Below are 22,522 nucleotides of genomic sequence, written 5' to 3'. Positions count from 1 at the left end.
ACACTCAAGTGAAAAATTAATAACGCCAATGTAAACATCGTATTTGCAATTTGTTGATAAAAATGTTAAGTTCTCTAAAGCTTTCTCAGTCAAGTATGATAATTTACCTAGGGAGCTGTGTAAGCATGTGTAGGCAGCAAAAGATCAGCTAAACTGGGAAAGTGCGACACTGAAGATATTAATAACCTTTTTAATCTGAAGGGAGATCTAAAGGGATCCACACGATAGAGGTTCCTGTTACTGGAGCGATTCAGAGGGAAAGACAGTGACTATTTGTTGTTATTAAAAAATGATTTAGATTCGAACATGTTATGATATTTAGAAATCTAAAAAAGTCAATTAATTGTCTATAATATTGCTATCTTAGTTTTTCAAAAAAATGTTTGTTAAAAGAGAACTCGTGGCAATAGCTGATCTGAACAGCCGACCTCTCGCTTATAAGTCAGGCACTTAAACCATCACGCCACTAATACAGTCACATGACAAGTGGTAAAACATCCATACACATATCAATAGATATGTGTATATACTACTGTTTGTGTTACAGTACATGAATATAATGATATCATTATTGATTTCTTTAGATACGTGATTCCATATTATATTCCCTATTCATCAAATTGTAAAAGTATGCTTCTGTTTACTCCGATATTGAGCGTATTCGCAGAAAAGCTTAAAACTATCACTTTTCTCACAAAGTACTGTATACTGCGTAAACGTACAGTAACATGGTCAGAAGGAGCAAGGAGCACGTTAAAACGTTTCCGAAATAACCACATGTAAGACTTTGATGCTTAAAATGTTTAGGGAGAAATGGAATACTGGTGTGTATTTTTTCTTTAAAATACCAAGACCAGCCATATACGGTACAGTTTACATACAGTAATATGCTTATGTTCCTAAATTAATATCTTTCATGAGCATGTGAAAGGCATGGTGAATCGGAGATTCTCAAGAATTACTTTGTATGATTGGAAATAAATGCGTGATTGGATCAACAAAATGCTGTGGTGTTATTTTTTGTCAGTGAAAAAATAAAGTATTTTCGTTTACAAAGACGGTTACAAAGAATGTGGACCAGGGTAAAAGTTTACAGCTTGTCCAAGGTCATTCATTATGAATACTATTAGTAATATCTTCGGTAAAGACTTTGATGGCGACAGCTCAAACGCTGTACATGAGAGGTTGAGCTTTATTAGCTCCACCTGGTGGTAATTCCGGATACTATTATCTTACTTGCGGTAATATGCGGTATTATATGGTACCCGTGTTATACCGCTACATGCCCACCGCGTTTTACCGAGGTATAACCCGCACGTTTTGAATGGCTGCATCTGTATATCTTCCCCTGTAGCTGTGCCATGCATGTGTTTTAGGCAGCACAGCTCTTATCGAATTCCATCTGAGTGACATTATCTCACAAGAATTGCTAATTGTGGTACATCATTTCTATCCATGCACTCAAAGCACCAACAGCATGGTCTTTATGTTTAGCAACTCCAAGAGGGCTGAAATGAGCAAACACCTGACTTTGCTTTCTTAGCAACTGTCTTTTTGTCCAAAATGTTTGACTTTACAATGTTAGCGGGGCCCCAGGTTGCATGTTTTTCTGTGAGAAGAATAGATTAGCCCTGCAAAAATAATGCAGTTAATAAATCAAGTGAATCATTTTGTATCAAACAAAGTGCTTTCATTGTGTAGCATGTTGTAGAGAATTACAGAACAGTCAAGCATAGTTTTGATCATTTTTAACTTAATTTCTCCATTGGGCATACTAGACAAACTCTTATTGCATGTGTCTTTTTAATGCACATGCTGTTAAAAATCCATATCGGCAGTTTAAATCAATCTTAGTTTAAATCAATAACGGCACATATGTTCAAGGTGCCGACCCCTAGTCTCACTGCTTTTTCTGTTATTAAAAATGTAATTGTCCATTCTGGGAGGCATGAGATGCATCCATACTTTTCAATATTACTTTAGCTGTCTCCACATGTAATTGGGATGACCAAAAGGCATACATCATACCTCATTTTGGTGGTTCATTTCTCTGAGGTTCTTCTGCCATCTTTGTAGCAAAAAGAAAGTTCCACATATGAAAATATTTTATAACTAATGTGAAATATTTCTGGGAAATGGTAATTTCCCATTTAATATGGGGACTTCTTTCAGTATTCCACTGTGTTGTAGCCAATTTTGGTTCTTAATTAAATGCACATGACTGCTGGAAGTTAAGGTGACTGATGAGTCTATTATTGAAAGACCCTAGTATGAAGTGTTCTTCCTAAAAAACTATTAATAGTTCCCTGCAAGCACTATACTGAAGCTCGTTTAAAATACCAAACCTATTAATGCATGGTGAGATGAGATTATTATTTTTAAAGAAAAAGTACATCTGGTTTAGAACAGGAAGGTGGAAAAGATGGCAGCTTAAATAACAGCCAGGTGATGTGTGATGAAAAATGATTAAAGCACAGAAATAAGAAGGACTAAAACATGGTCATTTACCCAGTTGTGGATCGTGCAAAGTCTCTCGTTCATTTATTCATGTACAGTACTATGGCTCAGTGCACTGAACGAATTCTAGAAGTGCCTCTTCCAAAGGAACCAAACTTGTGGTACAGCTGAATTTTTCCCTGGCTAGACCTCCAATTCTCCTGTGTTGGAGGTCTTTTGGCATGGAGGAGTTGTTAAGGCTGCACAGACAGCTCTGAGAAACAAAAGAGTGGACCCTGTGCAGGTTCCAACAGTCAGAGATATCTAATAGAACACAACAATTCACAATCCACAACCGAAATCTAGAAACAGACCAAAGTCATGAACCAGGTAGGTAATCCAAGGAGGATAAAAACGCCGGGATCGGAGAACAATAAACAAGGAGAATCCAGGAGGTGATAATGAAGAATAGAAGAAGAGAAGAATAAAAGAAGAATAAGAACCAGGACTGAACTCTGCAAAGCCTGGGAGCAGAGTTTATATAGGACTGGGGAGAAGAGGCATGGAGCCCTAGGTACACTACTAGTCAATCAGTGATTGGCTACAGACGTCTGCTTGGTCTGCGGCTCTGCTGCGCAGCTGGACAAGCAAGCAGAGCTTGAGGCGCCCTCTGGTGGTGAGATGATGGAAACACAACAAGAGATATCAGTTGTCTAGGGAGTGGGGCTGGGCTTTCTTGAAGTTCACAAGCGACCATGATCTAATTCCAGCAGGGACTCTGTGTTATTTATCAGTGCTTTGTGTTATTTATAGTTCTGTATTTAATTATGCTTATTTCAGATTAAGGACTTGACTGACACATGTCTCTCAATGTACTCTTTAGGTCTTATAAAATGAAAAACTAGATACAATTATTTCTAAAGTCTAGAATGGACAAATTGCTGTGAATTTTCAAAAACTGGTGCAATTTTATTTTCTGAAGAGAACATGATGCCCTTTTGTGCAAAGATCATGGCCACCTGAGAGGAGAGTGCTTTAACAGCAGTATATCTGCAGCACCATAGAGTTAATTTAAATTAATGAAACACATTACTTTTCAATACTTTAGTCTGCAACTATGTACTTAAGATAATTTATATTTAATTAAACCCTCCTTTAGTTTTATATTTCACTTTTTTTTTCCAGAGTGTGTTTTGCCTTACATAATCGAAAAATCAAATGTGGCATTATTGTTTTCTTTGCTGGAAAAGAAAACAGAAACCAAAACTGAGCTAAGAGCGTGTAACTGCAAATAATTTTTTAATTGATTGGATCATAAGTAATTAACATTTGCTGATTATTTATTGTCCTTTCAAACCCTGAGCTTCGAAGGCAAATGATATATACCCCTGCCTCTGTAGACACGCGATATAGAAAAGGGTCAGTTTCAGGATCATAACAGAAAAGGTTGTTTTTAGATTTCTTGGGGGGAAGATTGATCCATCTACATAATACAAAAAATAATTTTTACATAAGAATTACCAGAAAGTTAAAATGAAACATGGACAATATTTGTTTTTCCATATATTGTCAGAAAGACACTTATCCCTGGTAAAGGGTGAGGACACCGATAATAACCAAACTTTGGTTATTGTTAAAGGGGTACACACTTTTTTCTTCTTTTTTCCTTTCATCTCTCTTTATTCCATGCAGTCATCTACTGTAAGTGCAGAACTAAGAGGCCTTACGCCAATATTTGTCATGGTGTTTGTTTAAATGTTTTTTGCTTGATACCTTTAAATGTTTACATCTAAACTTGGCAATTCATATGTTTCATGTTCAGGCAACATACAAAATTGAAAAAAAATATTCAAATTAAAATTAATTTAAACTGAAGCAGAAAAAGATCTGCATTTCAGATGTGGGGTGGCAACTGCTTGAACAATGTGGTGCTAATGAGTTATGATAAAGCAGCAAGAAATTAATTAAAAGGGAGGATTCAGTAGTAGCTTTTCCCCCAAAACACCTCCAGACTTTTTAGACAGTTATTGGTCCATTGCATGCTAATGTATATTTCAGTTATATGAAGGAGAATGTTGAGAATGCTGATTGACAAACAAATCTTTTGACACAGCTCTCAATATGGTAAAGGCAACCTTAGCATTTGCAGAGGCCCCAGTTCAATTGAAATTATCCAGCAATTTCAATCTAAGAAAGATTTAATGACACATTTATTATGCCAAACACTCTTCTACACTTGTTTTTCTGCTCATAGAATTATTTCAGCACATCTCCCATGAAAAAAAAAAATTATAGGAGGAAAAAAACATCTAAAAATAAGACGGTATCTTATTTCTGAGAATATATAATATAAAAAGAGGTATTTTTTCACATTCAACATAAAAAGTTAAAAAAAGAGTAGAGATATCTGAATAATTTATGTTGATGTTAATGAAGATTTAATAAAGACTAAAATGAGAGTTAGGATTGACAAAAAGAGTGATTGTGATTGAATCATAGCAAAACAAATACATGCATTCAGAACTCTAAAATGTGACTTCATAAACTACACATTTTGTTTTGCCAAGTTAAGATGAAAAAGATAGTCTTCCCTGGGAACTACTGTTTTGGTATAGGTTTTGCTTTCTGTTATTTTGTCTCATGGTTCTACCAGAAACTACCAGAAAGAGTTATTAAACTGTTGCAATGTTTTCTGTGCAGTTCTGAGCTCTGGGAGAACATAGTCCAGAGTGACTATATTCTTTCTCTTATACAGTACATGGAAGGATCAAATTTGTAATGTGGTTTGTCCATACCCTAAGGTATTAGACTCCAATAACATGTAATGATGTGACAGGAAACGGAGTCCATGGGCTTGCAATTACTCAACTGTTAAAGCAGCAGTGACTTTGTGATAGATAATATAGGCCTTTGTAACCCCGCAGGCTTGAGTAAAGGAAATGGCTTTCTGAAAACCTGAGGAAAGCTGTGAGATATTTATAGTCAAGATTTACAATGCCGTCCTAATATTAATGAAAAACTATCCTTTTACCTTCCTCTTTCAATCTGTTTGTGGGAAGTTTGAAATACTGTACATACAGGTACCATTGCTCTGTTAAAGAAAGTAATACAGCAGATTTTTAAAAATATACTGTATTATGAGGAACACTTTCAGGGGGCTTGGGAAAATTTGAGGACAACTAAGGCTGTTAGTAGCCCTTCGCACCCTACACTCAGGGGATGGATTCAAAGGATGTTAAAGAACCTCATGTACAAAATGTTCAAACTGAATGAAGGTGATCTGACTGGTACTCCTGTTTCTACCAACATGCTTGGACAGGAGTACCTTCATTTCTAGATATCCTAAGGAGAGGAAAGTCTGGTTATGAATTTTGGTTGCTTGGCTGCTGCTTCACCATTATGTGTTTTTACTATTTTTATTTACTTATTTATTCCTCTTTTTGCAGATCAGTTTTATCATCTGAATAGTTTTATCAAATGTACCTGCTGCAAGGTTCGAGGTGGCTGGGATAAGGTTGATGGGGATAAGTATTTCTTTTTATCTTCTCGCTGTCTGATTCCCTGATTTTGTCAAAGCCTGTGGAAAGCCTCTGTCCTGGAGCCTTTGCTTGCGTATTGCATGATGAGGTTACTCCAATATTGACATGACCACCATTTTGGGATCATGACACTTCTGCTGGTCTTAGTTTACATAACTGCCCATCTGGAGTCATGAAAATACAATAATCAATTTTAATTTTTGTGAACATGAGTGCACAAATGACAATTTTATAGTTGATTTTTGGATTCAGAATTCAAGAATGGTTTGGCTCCTGACTAAATAAGTTGCTACCTCCTTAAACATTTGCACACTATGTTCTTTCTTTATAGTCCTGCCTTCTTTCAGTTCCCCAAAATACCGTAGGCTTCAAACCCTGGAAGACCTGTTCTAGCATCTCTGGCCTTGACACACAGCAGTTACAGACCACTGCTCTAAGAACTGAAGGATGAACAGAAGACAAAAGTTAATGCTAAAATCAATGTTTCATATCTGTGAATGTGCTTTCAATAACATCAACAAGTTTTGTTTTCTGTAGAGTACAGCAATCCATATCAAGGGGTTTTTATAGAGATTCATCACTGTAACTAATAACATTTTATTACACATCTTACAGAAGACACTCTACAGAATGAAAACCCCTCAAATTAGCATACATCAGTCATCTGCCTCACTCCAGTGAAAAATGAATTACTCTAAATTTAATCACACATCACTGTGACTTTTACACTACTGAAGAAACAGTTCTGCTTGTGTTTTATATTGGGGTTTAAAACTAAAAAGAATGCTTTGTACATCCATAGATGTACACAGGTCTGTTCTGCATGGCACCCAATCTGGCTTTTCTTTATTCACTGAAGGGATCTCATTAATGATTAGTCAAACACAAAGAATTATATTTTTTTGTGTGTATTTATGCATATAAAATGTTACTGAAAACAGCCTATAATTTCCATTAATTTAATCACAGTTCTGAGCAGCACAATTGCCTTTTCTTTACCATATACTGTACATTTACTTCATATACAGTAGATTTAGGGTCCTAGTTAGAAAAAACACATTTCTAAATACATTTATTGAATCCATCCCCACAGAGCACCCCACAATTTGAAACTCTGAAAATACTTTTGTGTGGGTTGAGACTGATCAAAAAGAGAATTTAATAAATTAAGTCAAGAAGATTGAGACAGTTCCGGGTCTGCATACCTACCATTTGGTTTTAGTTGTTCTGGGGCTTCCCAACAGAACTTTTTAGAAAGCATTTCAACGGTCTGAAAATACTGATTAATAAGGTGTCCCTAATTTGATTGTGATGAGATTCACTAAAAAGCAAAGATTTTATCTAACGGTCAAAGTTGCAGGACGGCTAAATAGACACTGTCAAACCTGCTCTAACAGGAGGAGCATGAACTGCTCTAGAATCACCACAACTACCAGCAGACCTGTCACCCAGCCCCTTGCTATGGCAAACAGATCAGGGTGAAAATCAGTTTAGTGATACATACGTCCAGGATACATCCTGGACAGGACACCGGTTCATCATCACAGAGCAGACACAGACACAGACATACACACACTAGCACCAGGGCCAATTTTCCCAGAAGCCAATTATCCTACCATTATGTCTTTAGACTGTGGGAGGAAATCAGAGCAACTGGAGGAAACCCACACGAACACAGGGAAGACATACAAACTCCATGCAGACAGAACCCCAGAAATTAAACCCAGGGCCCCAGTGCTGTAGGGCAACAATGATAAACAATGCACAACTGTGCGGCCTCCAGCATTTATCATACTTCTGTAAAATACACATTCATTCATTGTCCATACCGTCATCCAATAAGGGGTTGCAACGACCTGAATCCAAACTCAAAGACACAGGTTGCAAGTGTGACTATGCAACATAAAGAATACCAGCTGACACAACAGGAACAATCCAGGGACAACTTAGGGACACAAATTAACCGGACCTTTGGGAACTAGACAGAAACCAGTGCACTCAAAGAAAGCACAGATATCAACACTGCTTCAGTACAAAATTTTAAGCAGACTCTATTATACCGCAGAAAAATTGAAAAAGAGGAAGTGGCATAATATAGGAATATGTTCAAAATGTAACACACATCAAGGACCACTATTGCACTTATTTTGGTATTGTCAGCACATACAGTCATTCTGGACCTCCACAGTGGGGAAAGCTCTCAGGCACCTAAATATCTCAATTCCACTTACTCCCATTACATGTATCCTTGGTGATTTATCAAAGGTTAAAGTAGCACTTCAATATAAAAATACTTTTTTGACTCTCTGTATTATTTTTTTACACCAAAAACTGTGTTCCACCATGCAAGAATTCTACCCTTCGGACAATCGGTTGTCCAGGGCAGCCTGGTGTACTCCAACACTCTCTGCTATGCCCCGCCCTCCTCCAGTGCGCCTGTGCATCGCTTCATTCTGTTCTCTGTGCCTGTCAAGTGCTCCTACAACAGGTAGGCAGGGCTCTGCTGCTGTGGAGAAGCCGCTTGGAAACTGTCCAGAAGCACCTCATCCCCTCTGTCCTGCAGGTTCCACTACTCACTACTACAGGTGAACGTAACATGCCTAGTGCTACTGAACTACTTTTTACATACACATTGCTGCCTTTAGTTTATCTCTTTATGTTAGCAACATAATGATTACATAAATACATGTGGTAAAAACTGAATCAATCTAATTAGCTACAACAAATGCAATTTTAATGTTCCGAAAAATTAAACTTAATAATTGCACCGTAACCTAAAAATGTAGACATATTGCTGTTCTTTACTCCTTTACTTTGTTACTCTTTACTTAAAGTTTTTTTTAATTTAGAGTAGTTCCCTCAGTTTTATTTTAAAACTTGAATTTTTGGATGAGTGTTAATATGAAATGTTTCAGGTCTTGTCTCTGAGTAAGCTGCACCTCTATGCTAATGTTTACAACTCACATTGACTGAAAGTCCCAAATACTCATACACATTCTTTATATATGTACACGAACTGTAAGTAGGGCAAATTGTCCAACAAATCTGACTTGCATTTGTCTTGAAACACCTTCACTCTTCAGCCTCTTCAGCTGTGATACAAATAAAAATCATATACCGTAGTACCCCATAGCTCAGATGGTCTCATGCTACAGAACTACACTGAATAACAGCAGGGTAGCACTAAAAATTGATAGGAGGAAGTATGTAAACTTTATAATATTAACCATAACTTCATCAAATGTCATCTTTGAAACCAAAAGAGTAAAACCAAATTGTACACCAAAACTTTATTAAAAAGATAAGTCTTAAAGTGAGTTCTGAAATTGTCAACAGCCTCTAATGCATTTGGCCGGTGTTCCCCAGCCCTGATGCTGCGTGTGAAAAGGTTTGATCACCCAGTGGACGAAACCTAGTCTTTGACAGAGTAAGAAGGTATGGATCAGCAGATCACAGGCATGGAGACTTAGACGGCTCACTCTCATTTTTTTCTTACTGATGTAAGAAAACCGGCTCAGGGACGCCAAATATGTAATCATAGCCAAAATGTAATGTAGTGGCTCTCTGAAGGCACCAGTTCTGTAGGGTTTGGATATTTACTGAGACAATTATTAATTGTAGCAGTAAATCACAAAGTTGATTCTTTTGATGGCTTTAGAATCCAACCATGCGACATAACTCAAACAACGCACACACACAGGTACTAATACACGAGGATACATTTATTAATACATAGAATATGCATGTAAACCTAACAGATCTTATCGAGAGGGTTATCAGAATACAAAAGGAATATATTCAATCAGTTACGAAGTGTTACACATCAAGAGGACATACGTTCAGTATATCATTCATTTAGACTGTTTCGTAAATGAACTTGGTTATAACTTCTACATTAGATACTCAAAACAAGTACATAACTCTTAGGAATTAAATTGATATCAACTGGTTGGGATAACAATTGAATTCTCGAGCTGTAATGCATTGAAGTTGAATACTCATCCAATCTCTGGGGATTCAGATCTCCTGCGGACTCAAACAGTTGCAGGCTGTTGCTGTCCAATCCGCGCTCTCTGGCTGCGTGCCAGGCTGTGCTGTGCGGCTTGCGACGGTGCGCTGCTGATGCTCACTGACCGGCAAGTTAGTGTTGGCTTTAACTAGCAAAGTTTGTGCACAGGAGAAAAGATGACTGTGGGTCCCAGCAAGTCAGGAAGAGGACCGGTTCGTTCCTGATGAAGAGCTAGTTCTGAATAATGATTCAGCTGTCCACAGTTCCGACCTGTTCATGAGGCCTAGTGCTGGTGCTAACCTCGGGTGGATCCTCTGGTTATTCTCTGGCAACCTCCGCTCTAGACTCTTAGAACAAAGGAAAGTTCTGGCACTCGGACACACTGGCCGTTCCGTGGTTGTCCGGGCTGAGTCTCAGGATGGTCAGGAGGCACGCTGCGAGAATGTCCTGCCCTTGGGAGCCTTCTGCTCCTGGGCCGTCCTGACCTGGAATTCTCCTGAATCCTTTCTGAATCTTACTGAATCTGAATCTCTCAGGCTCTCTGTGTTGCCTGTTTTTACCTGGAGGAACTTCAGCTCGTTGATTGGCTGAAAGTTCCATGGGCATCAGAGTCCCACGTGGGTTACTCGGCCCTACCAGTCCCTGATTGGTTGATCAAGGTGAGATATGAGTCACTTACTCCTGACACCTGGAATGCAGTCCAGATGTCCAACTCGCACTCCCTAGACAGATAGGCACCAATGGATGACCATTGATCATGATAGCCAGGCTTAGCTAAGTGCATCCCCCTTTGGAAGCTGTCCTAGGAAACCTTAAATCAGCCTGCATGAATAGTTTCTCTGTGGCTGCACCACAGAGATGAACAGAGAAATGAGGCCTTATTTGGGAAGGCTCAGAACACTTAATTCTGCCTTATTATTAAGCCTCGCCGCTACACTGACCTTTGTGTCAAAACTGCTAACAATGCTGTAATAGAGTGCGTCTGCTATTTTGGAAAAGTTTCCAAAATACCATGGTTTGACTTTGGAGTTTTAAACCAGAGAGAAAATAACCCGAGATTTTCAGGAGTAACATCTTTAACCTTCTTTAACTAGGACACTTCGGCACTATGTTATTAGTAATATGTCTTCACCTGCCACTATTTTTCCCTGGTTTCATAATGACCAATTCATGGAAATGGGCATCAGCCTGGAAAAGCTGCGTCCTTCACAGCTCATCATCCCCACTGGAATGGTTATGAAGTGTTCTAGCCTAATGCTCATTTGATTAGCTGCATAATGATTCTGGCCTGAACATAGGAAGTAGATCTGGGATAAAGCACTAAAAGCCTTTTAGGCCAGGAAAACCCAAGGACACCTTTACTTAATTGAAATAGCATGGAAAATGTTATACCATGCTAAAATTTAGTTGAGTGACACAAAATCAAACACTAATATATATTTCCACTTGTAACTATACGGTAGCTAATGTTTCTTCCAGTGCCTTACAATGTATTGTCTTTCTCTAAAAAGTGGTTAAATAGTTTAGTTAAGCCTTAATCTAGGCAGTGAAAATTGAATAAGTAAACTTAGTTTGCATAACCCACCAGGATGAGGAGAATAACAATCTGTCTGTGAAGGAGAGATTGTTGGAATCTCCAAATTAAAAAAAAATATTTATAATAATAATAATAATTGCTTACACTTATACAGCGCTTTTCTGGACACTCCACTCAAAGGGCTTTACAGGAAATGGGGACTCCCCTCCACCACCACCTATGTGCAGCCCCACCTGGATGATGCGACAGCAGCCTTAGTGCGCCAGAACATTCACCACACATCAGCTATCAGTGGGGAGGAGAACAGAGTGATGAAGCCAATTCATAGATGGGGATTATTAGGAGGCCATGATTGGTAAGGGCCAATGGGAAAATGGGACCCCTACTCTTTTCAAGAAACACCCTGGGATTTTTAATGACCACAGACAGTCAGGACCTCGGTTTTACATCTCATCCGAAGGATGGCGTCTGTTTACAGTATAGTGCCCCCTCACTATACTGGGGCATTAGGACCCACATAGACCGCAGGGTGAGCACACCCTGCTGGCCCCACTAACACATCTTCCAGCAGCAACCTTAGTGTTTCCCAGGAGGTCTCCCATCCAGGTACTGACCAGGCTCACACTTGCTGAGCTTCAGTGGGTTGCTAGTTGTGAGCTGGAGAGTGATATGGCTGCTGGCATTTATGCCGTTATTGCTTCTCAGTTCTGTGACAAGACGGGAGAATGTTCAGAGGAAACATAGTTATGGAATGAAAAGCTAAGGAGCTGCAAACCATATCTTCTGCAGGCAGTTATTTAGGATACTATACTAGGGAGCTGGGACCACAGTTTTCAGAAGATGGTGGAAGGAGTTGGAGGAGAGGGGGGAGGGGAGAGAGAAGCCGGTGAACTTGATTTTTTTAATGACTTTCTTGCGAGTCCGACCTACACGCCATAGTTGAGTCCAGTTGAACATCTGTAGGATGAGATCAGAAGACATGGCATCTCTGACTTGTGGCATCTGGGAAACATATGAGAGGGATGAAACAGAATCCCACAAGACAACAGCTGAAACATTGGACATACAGTAGCATGCATGGCAACTGTATAACTTCCAGTGATGGTCAGTCATACTGCCAGACAGTGATTTTCCAGGTTGACCACTGTTGATCAGCATTGTTGAAGACAAATGTTATACAGTATGTTGTCTGAAGAAAATATTAGTGCACCTGTTTCGAAAGTATTGCCATCTTCCTGATTATACATTTATTTATTGTGCTTACAAGCAATGTTTTTCTTAACTTACTTTCAGATGAGTGATTGAGGAGTTTTTGTTTCATGTAGCATGATTTGATTCATAAAAAAATGCATAGCTATGACTTGCTGCTGATGTAAATCAGAAATGTGTACTCTACAAGGCCAGACACTTGTTAACTGCTGGTCATTTCAAGTTCAAGTTCAAAACATTATTGCCATAATAACTAGTTGCACGGAATTTGGTATTTATCATTCTCCGAGGATAATACTGTACATTCTATTACAGATCTTAGCCAAATTACTCTCAGTTAATTTACTGAGACTGTTACAGCAAGTGTGTTGTGCATGTAAATACATTCAGGGCAAACACAAATGATCAAATAGCTTTAAGTTTTGCTTAATTCTGTATAGATTTGATTTCAGTTTTCAAGACAGTTCTGATTACCTGTCACATGTTAATATCTAAAATGAAGGTAATAAGGGAAATTTGTTTTTGTAAGGTTCACTCATAAAGACAAATAATCTTTATTTACACTTTAGTTAGCTTCAACATTTTGCCAAATGTATACAAAGTGAGAGTACATTGTGCTCTTTAATCACAATTAAATAGCAAATTAAGATTAATTATTAAAGCTTTCTTTATAAACTGTAGAAGTGTTTTGTGCATACACAAAACAGTCACTTAGCATAGGTAAATAAATAAAGTAAACTGTACCTACTGTACCTGTGAGAGGATCTGTTTATTCAGGAGTCATGAGTAGGCCAGTAAATTAGATTTAATCTGTGGCATTACCTTTTTCTTTATGCAAACCATTCATTTGTATTACTCATTGTGTGGACAGCAGCAGCATGCCTGGTCTGTGGTTTCCGTAAGCAAATAAGAAAAAACAGATCTGTTAGTGGTAAAGCAAACTGAATACATCATCATGGTTCAAACGGAATAGTCAGCTGGCACTAGCCACACAGCACAAAAGCAGCCTGTGTCAGATCAGTAAGATTTTCTTCTTTTTACTCTTCCTGTTGAACACCAGAAGAAATGGAAACTGGACATACAGCACTTACAAACATCAACATCAAGCATGCTGTCAGCAAAAATATTCAGATGAAAAATTGTAATTTTGAACTAGAAAGATCTGATGACTTTCATTTAAAAAAATATGCTGCTAAAGACAAGATGAAAAATGCCATGGGAAAATAAAAAATAGCACTGCAAGTATGACAATAAAATAAACAGACCAGATTTCTTGCCTTTGTTTCAATTTTTACTCATGATTTTATTCCTTATGTATTTTGGAATAAACTACAAGGTTACTTATACAAGTGAAATCAGTACCTTTATTTGGATTATACATGCAGTAACCTTTTTCCCTTAAAGTGTGTGGTGTACATTTTAAAATTCATTAAAACAACAAAACACGTTTAGGTTTTCAGCCATGTACTATACTTTATTGATTTAAACTGCCTGAATGATTAAATGTTTGTATTTTTAATGATCTTGTTTAAACAAATACTGGATTTTATAAGTAATGCATTTTTAAAAAATTGATTGCTCATCATCTTGAAACAAAATATCAGTACAATAACAAGCTTATTTAAAACAAAAAAAACAACTCAAAGGTTTCAAAATAAGTAAGGCTGATAACATAAGGCCTTTTCAGTTGATATATTTTTCATACCTGCTACTTATTTCAATCACAGTGAATATACATCTAGTTTAGTGAGATTACCAAGTATTTTTATACAGAAACACTATTTTTAAGTCAAACAAAATAAATCACTTTTATCAAATCATTCCCTTCTACTTCTATAATGACAACATATGTTGTTTGTCAACCCTTCTAAAACTAACTTATAAGAGTCATTTTTTGGTTTTAGTGCTCCAATAAATCACTAAGAAAACCAATATAGGAGCTAAGATGCATCTGAATGAAGTTTGCTTTTATTAAACATACTAAAAGTGAAATGATCAACGCTAAGCATATACAAAGCATTTTTCATTAATATACTTATGATGCAAAGTGTCTCCAAGAACTCTTTGATTTCAGTAGTTAAGTCATTTTGCTGATAGCAATATCCTAACATGCAGAAAATCCATTCTTTACATAAATACAAAATTACATTTATAGTCTGTTATTAATACATATGTAAACACTGCCTGGTCCAGCTTTTTTCAAAACTCAAACTTCAACAAACTTGTTTCTCAATTCAAACAGTCCAAAGTTCCTGCTTTGTCTTCATTATTTCCAGATATCTTCATTATTTCCATTCGTTTGTTATGTTATCTCATATTTAATTGTCTCTTTATGCCTTATATTAATACACAAGGAAGCAAGATGAACATTTAAACATATGAGCTCTGGTAATGTTCAGCCATAAAATATTAGCACAGTTTTCAACATATCCATCTTTACAGGCCTTGCAGGAATTCCTGAAGCTGTCGGACTATCTCTGTGTCCACAGTTTCCATTAGAGCTTGGAAGTTCTGGTCTCCCATCAGTAACTGTTGAGCTTTTAGCTTTTCATACACAAATTGCTGTAGTGACACACTGTGGACTGGGTCTTCCAAGGCAAGCTGAGGAGCAGATATAATAGTAATTAGCACAATTCACATACTTTTACACACATACTTAGAGAACACATACACAGAAAACGTACAAGTTAATGTTGTATACAGTATAGACATCACTCACAAAACACAGTAATAAGTATAATAAGTATAAAAAGATTAAACCTCAGATATACTGTCATATATGGGGGAGACAATTCCACAAATACAGAATGGAATGTGGACTACAATTGTGTTTAATGACAAAGTGTTAATTAAGTGGTCATCTGGGAAAAATAACAATGCTTCAGTAATTAAGGAATTTCAATTATTCACAAAATTCACACTGTCACTAAGAAACACTGACAGCATGCATCTAACCTATAATTAAGGCAGTACTGTAGTTGTTTCATGCATTAAGAGAGATCATACAAAACTAGGCAGTGATCAAATGTATTTATTAAAGATCCAATGTTACTCTTGCATTATTAAAAGTTGACTCATTAAGGAATTGCAAATTTCACTCTATAATGTTTTAATGCTCACTACATATGATTACACCAGGTGCACAGAACAGGCACCAGTGATTGGTGATATAGAACATTTTGTCATGGTATATATGCTATAAAATATTTGTGTGCATCTGTAAAGGTAAATGAAAATAATTTAGATACATTTAGGAGAAACTTCTTGCAAAATAAAGGTGCTTTAAGAATAACTAGAAAGGCCAGAATTCATAATTAACAATTCTGAAGGGGGGATTCAACATAAAAATTATAAACTGATACTATAGGAAGTTCGAAAATGTTTTAATTAACATTGTTCCGTGGCAGAGAAATTTTTTAACAGTATTTAACAGGGGGTCCTGGACGTGTCAAAAGTCCTGGCCAACATAGTATACAGTAAGCCAAAACCCTCAAGTTTTAAACAGATGAAAACAGAAGTACTGTAAAAGGTTCATCCTGTGCATTAAATTAAGAGTGCCTCTGCAAGTTAAAACACTTAAAAGCCCCAAGATGTATCTGCGGATCCTATTTTAAAGATAATGAATTCAATATACAGAAGAAGAATAACTCTTTAAACCAGTCCACACACAAAAAACAGATTTAGAAGAGAATGATCAAGTTAGGGAATGTAATTACCAGAGAACCACAGGGATCTGTCCACTGCTCTTGTAAATTTATATCAGTGATCTAGATTCTAATATAGTTCATAAACTAATCAACTCTGCAGATGATATCACATAAGGAGGATTAGCAAAAAACACAGAAGCAAAGTTAAATTAAAAAAAAATTTAAGATATATATTCAAGACAAAAGACAAATTCCTGGTGGATGAAACGCTCATCATGAAATAGGGCATGTTGCTAAAAGCGAGGGATTTAAATCAAGGGATTTTGTGTTAAAACTGGACACTGCAAGAGTAAGACTTCATTTAGAATCCAGTAAGATGTTGTACGATTTTGTCACTCGGACATACAAGCTAAGACAGGTAAGCTTTTTTAGTTTTGAACTGAGAAGATTGTGAAGGGACATTAATCAAGTATTCAAAATCTCAAAGGTTCTGACAAAGTCAACACAATACAGTTATCAATGCTGAAAAATAAACCAGAGGTCACTGCTGGACACTAAATGGATGTGCATTATTATCTGAGAACCAGAGGCACTTCTTCACGCAAAGGGATGTGGGAGTACTGAACAAACTACTCAGCCTTGTAGTTGAAGCTCAATGCCTTGCTTCTTTCAAGAAACAGCACGATATGATCCTTGATGCAACCGGCTACTAACATAAGGGCTAGATGGACTGCTCTTGTTTGCAACCTTCCTTATGTTCTGTAAACACCAGTAGATACTGTGGCTTAAAATCTGCAACATACCTGTTATACAGTCATACTGTATGAGTGAACAAAGCTTGATTTACTCTGTAACATATTTCCATAAATCCCATGTCTCTTAAAGAAGGGAAAAGGACAAACAGAACTGACAGCTTGTCTATAATGTTAACCCCAGGTCTGCTTTATTGATTGCCAAGACATGCTGAATGAGGTATTGCAGTTCACTCCCTTGTGAACATACAGCATAAACTTTCACTTATTTGAAAACACATTAGTCTTTACAAGTACTAATTACTTGGTCTGGGGATAGGATATTTGTTTTCTGGTTATTTACTCAAAGGAAGAACATATTTTACAGAATAAGCAGTGAATTACTAAAATTATTAAAAATAATGATAATAGTAGTAAGTGCTGATTCAAATATGAGCATCCTACATCTGAAACTAGGTTATCTGTTAAAAAGGTATAATGAATATTGTGAAACCACTTTTTTAAGAGTGATAACACTTGTAAGTAGTATTTAAGTTTTAGTAAACACCACAACTGAGAGCTACTGTTTTTGTGACTTAAAATAATTTAAACTACTGGTTTCCAATACATATGTGTACATCTCAATGAATACTTTTCAATTTTACAGTCTTAAATGTAATAAAATTGAATAAGTCTCAGGCCATTTTCAAGAGTGATAATCAATTAAAGAGATCAGGTAACAATTAAAAATGGCATCAACTACCAGATTATCAGGCAGATAAAGGACAGATGTACTGCTATTGCAACATTAACACTGAAGGAAAGATGTGGATGTGTGGGGCACTTATGCTTTTCCTTTGGGAGCTATAACAAAAAAAAAAGCTCTCAGAGAAACACAAATAAAAAGACTTTTGTCAATATGCTGGGATCCTACAGTTCTAAAGGTACGATTCTGTGAAGAGACAAAAGTAAAGTGTTGGCAGCCATACTTCAAAGCTGATAAAATGGATTGTTGTCTGTAGGGAAAAATACTGGACTCAACAATAATCCAGACTTATAAAACTGTGATAGAAGATAAATCGACTAATCGCCTTATCCAGCCTCAAAAGAAAAGTTTAAATAGTAAAAAGTGAATAGTAACACTATATTTAAATAGTTGGAGTAGTAGCAAATTTAAGTAGTTGTAAATATTAAAATTATATTATACAAGGATTACACAGAGTGAGTGGTAGATATATCATAAGCATTGTAAGGAGATAAAAGGAATTAAACAAAGTGTTGTAAAAGGTTACTGAAATATAAAACTATGTTTGCCTCAAACATGGATAACCTTGTTACAATAAATCCAAAAATACTGCAATATGACCACAGAAGGAATCATATATAACATTTTAAAAATTACTAGAATAACTGTTGTCATGCATTACAAATATTCATTTATATTACGTTCATATTATTAAGTTATTATTGAGCCCTCCTTTAGTGTTTGCTAAAGTTCCTCCACATTTCCATGATTCTGTAATCAAGATATTTTCATGTTGAATTTCACCACTGTTGAGTTGAGTTTCACCACTGTGATATAGTAAGAGGTAGCTGTGTGAGCACACTACCACCGCGACTCAAAACCCAGACCCAACTGAGGGGCCTGTATAGTAGTGACCAATTAATTGAGAAACACTGTTGACATTTAGCCTGACTGGGTCTTGAGCTCTTGGGGTAAGTAAAATTCCATGTGAGGAAATGAGCTGTCAGGACAAGCTTAGTATGGAATCAACCACTCCTATAAGGGTCATCAAGTAGTTTATGGGACCAGTTGGGAAGAAAGGGATTCAGAAGGAGAGAAGGTGAGGGCTTCACATACAGGAGTTCTTGCTAGAGCCAGCTTGGGCTAGTTAGGCTAGTTCTTAGGCTAGGCCTGAAGAACTTGAACTAGAACCTGTAGAACAGCAAGCAAAAGGCCTGAAGATACTGAAAGACATCACAGGCAGGACTACATGTAGCTTTTTTGCCAGACTCAATGGAGAAGACGTGCACTCCCAAGAACAGGGTTATCTTACTTAACCAGGCCTTACAAGGCATTTCTTGGCAAAGTAGCATTGTATTGTCTCCCCACAGACAAGAAGGCTGGAGTCTAGGACAGCACAAGTCGAGTCCCAGATACACCCTTTGCCTTAGGAGCTGCAGATGGACAGCATTCTCCGACAGAAGAAAAGCAAAGCAAATCATCTATTGGTGTGTCAGGGACTCTAGAGTTTGATATAAAGAAGCATCCCTGTCCAAACAGGATCAGCTTGGAGAGTTAGAGAGAGAATGTGGACAAATGAGAGAGTAAAGAGTGTTAGTGAAGAGAGACAGCTAGGCGCCGTGGAGAGAGTTGGTATGAATCCGAATGCTTCTTAGCCTAGAGAAGCAAGTTAGTGATCTAAGAGAGAATGTGACGAGTTAGTCGCAGGATTAAAGTATGAGAGAACTGACCATGGGAGACCCAAGAGTGGAAAAAGCTAAAGTGCAGGAGACCAGAGCCAGGTCATTTAGAACAGCAAACAGTAAAGTCACACACTACCGGTGACTAGAGAAAATCAGGCGTATGGAAGATTAAAGGCAGGTGATGTCGCTCCACCTCTTGTACAAGTTTCACATTTTACAGTCTTTTTGTTTTCAACGTGCTGCTAGAGTAGGACATGAATGGTATTTGTACCTTTGAAGTTTAGTGTGTGCTTTTAGCTGTGCAGATAGTCTCAAAGCCATCAGCACATTCCAATCTCTCTATTAAGCTTCCCTGAAGCCCTAAAAGTAGATAATTTGTATTATTATATAAATTACTGGTACCTGTACGTAAGATAGTGGTAATTAAGTTTCAGCATTAAAAGCAGCGGTACTGCAGTCTTGGTCAAAGAAACAGAATAGGACTTGTGATCATCACTGTCTTTGCATTTGAAACAAGTGAAGAAATGACACACTTAAGTACTACTTCCTTTTATGCAGTAAACAAACAAAACACTGCTTGATATACAGAAATGGGGATTTAATATGTGTTCTCTACAAGTAACTGAAAGGACTGCAAATTCCAAACCAGAGCCCACAAATAAAATCAATAAAACATGACAATAAATAACTGCTCCGCATCACAGCAAACAGTTTAACTGGTTGTTGGATTTTTTTCCCCCTTGTTCACAAACATAATACAGTAGGGAAAAAAAACTTACTTCTGTTTATTCTTTTCAGGACACTCTCATGTGTCATTTAATCTCGGAAAATGTTGCATTCCACCACCACGGTTCAAAAGCATTTTTACACTGAACAAGATCTGCCTATGTATAATTTTCTCCATTATCAAATGCAGTTTAAAGTGGGCTTTGAACACAGATTCGTACTGTAAGGACGTTTGTAGCTTGTATTTTATCCAAAACACATCCTTAAATCTTTGTTTGATTTTCTCATATTATGCCACAACATCCTATGTGTCAGTCTTTCTTCTTGGCCATTGTAAATAAATTCGTGCTGTTTGTGCAGGTAATCTGTTCTTGGTTATAAACTACATGACAATGTGTTATATAACAATGCAATGCATAATCAGGCTAGTGCTATTACTGATTGCATACCTATGGTATAGCAACTATTTGTATAAAGTTAAAAAAGCAATTGCATGAATATACTGAAGAAATATGATCCCAAATTTTGAAGCATAAACTAACACAAAAAAATCCAGTAAGATTACAGCACAAATCATTTTGCAAATCATTTTGGAAGAAACAAGGTGGAAAAACTTGATTTTTATATATTATATATAATAATTTGACATTTTTCACCAACGTCTGTAGTGTTTCATAGACAACTGTTACTACTGTACTAATGTTACACACTGAAATGTTGACAGGCAGGTATTTCTCTTAATACCTTAGTGGGAAGAAAAGAAAGTATTAATAAAAACATGAAACTGAAAGTTATAAAAGTTTCTACAGAAAACAAACCCAAATAGGTGATTTCTATACAAATTCTATAATACTAAACCATACACTGTACGTTTCTAATACCCTTGGTAGTCTACATGTCAGTGAAATCCTTCAGTGCCTCAAAACTAGCCTTTGCTGTTCATCTGACATGGTTAAAAAGTTTACTTGTATTTGTAATGAAATGCACTGTAAGGCTGGGGATCGGACACAGCTGTAATTTTATGACAATGTACAGAGCACTGACAAATACCTTTTGTATTACAGAATAAATGCAGTGCGTCTCTTAGGAATGAATACTGTTTGGCGTAATGATGTTTGGTACAATGTAATAATGATTGATGAGTTTTATTTTTAAATTTCAGTGTTGTCCAGAACAATGTGACAGACAAACACCAATGTCAAACAGAAACTTTCCATGTTCCAGACTTTTTTCTATGATTTTCTCTAGTCATTAAAATATGTGACCAACTAAATATCATTTATTTGAAATTTAGCTTGTGCATCAGCTGTAGAACAGCTTTAATTGTTCCTAATTATTGGGTGATATTTTATAATTAGCCAGTGGTTGATGTGCATATCATTAAATCATTCTGCACATCAGTTTCACTGGAGTGGTTTGATTGACATCCTGAGGTCAGGTTAAATCAATCAGATTAAAATGAAAATTGTGTAGGGCCTTAATTATACTGTAGGTGTTGCAGTAATAAAATCATCCAAATATACTTTTTACTTGGGATAAAATGTGACTTTATGTACAGGTTCCTGCATTATTCCTGCTCAATTAAAAACCGAATGCAAAATAATTTAGTTCACAGATGGCACTTCTGGCTTTGCTCAATGTTGTATCTGAGATCTGAGCAAATGTAGGGTCCAGATGGGCTCAGAGCCCCAGTAGTTCCAAACAAGGGTCATGGTATGCTTCAAATGGATCGTAGGGTTTATGGAAACAAAAGATCTTTTCGCACAAGATCTTTTTGAAAAAAAAAAAAAGATAAAAGAAAATCTCAGATTTAAATAAAACCAAGTTAAAAATGTGAAAGCCCTTTTAGACCATCACCTACAATAATGCCTGCACAGGCATGTCTCCCAGGGAATCTTGAGGAAGAGCTTTACTCTGTGACAGGTGTATGTACTGCACCCCTTTTCAGAGACACAGCTGGTACAGTAGAGGGAATGTACAGAATTGCTGCTGACTAAAAGTGGAATATTTCTTCAGAAAATGTATAACACTAACATTTTGGATTGTTTATTCAAGTTTCTCAAACTGCCAAATTCAGTTAATATACTGTAAATGTGAACATGGGTGCAATTCTTAGAAACATTCTGAGTTTCTGTAACTGATATCTAATCTGAAAATATTTATCAACCAGCAGATTCCAAGCTCTTTTCTCATTTTAAAGCCTCGTTGCAAACCAGCTTTAACAAGGCAGACTCTGTTAACCTTTGCAAATGACTATTTAA

At 36.8% G+C, this 22,522-nt stretch overlaps 1 protein-coding gene across 1 annotated transcript in view; it reads right to left on the bottom strand.

Moving 5' to 3' along the window:
* Positions 1-14,008: 14,008 nt before the first annotated feature.
* The window catches only part of ipo11 (importin 11), a 262,035-nt gene continuing 253,521 nt past the window's right edge, over positions 14,009-22,522 (bottom strand). Inside the window, exon 30 of the mRNA XM_006626819.3 lies at positions 14,009-15,331. Coding sequence (XP_006626882.2) covers positions 15,167-15,331 — 165 coding nt within the window. The 3' untranslated portion in view covers positions 14,009-15,166. The remainder of the gene's footprint in view (positions 15,332-22,522) is intronic.

Source organism: Lepisosteus oculatus, chromosome 3 (assembly GCF_040954835.1).
Source record: "Lepisosteus oculatus isolate fLepOcu1 chromosome 3, fLepOcu1.hap2, whole genome shotgun sequence".
Lineage (NCBI taxonomy): Eukaryota > Metazoa > Chordata > Actinopteri > Semionotiformes > Lepisosteidae > Lepisosteus > Lepisosteus oculatus.
The sequence above is the reverse complement of the archived record's forward strand: the minus strand, read 5'-3'. Positions and strand labels throughout refer to the sequence as shown.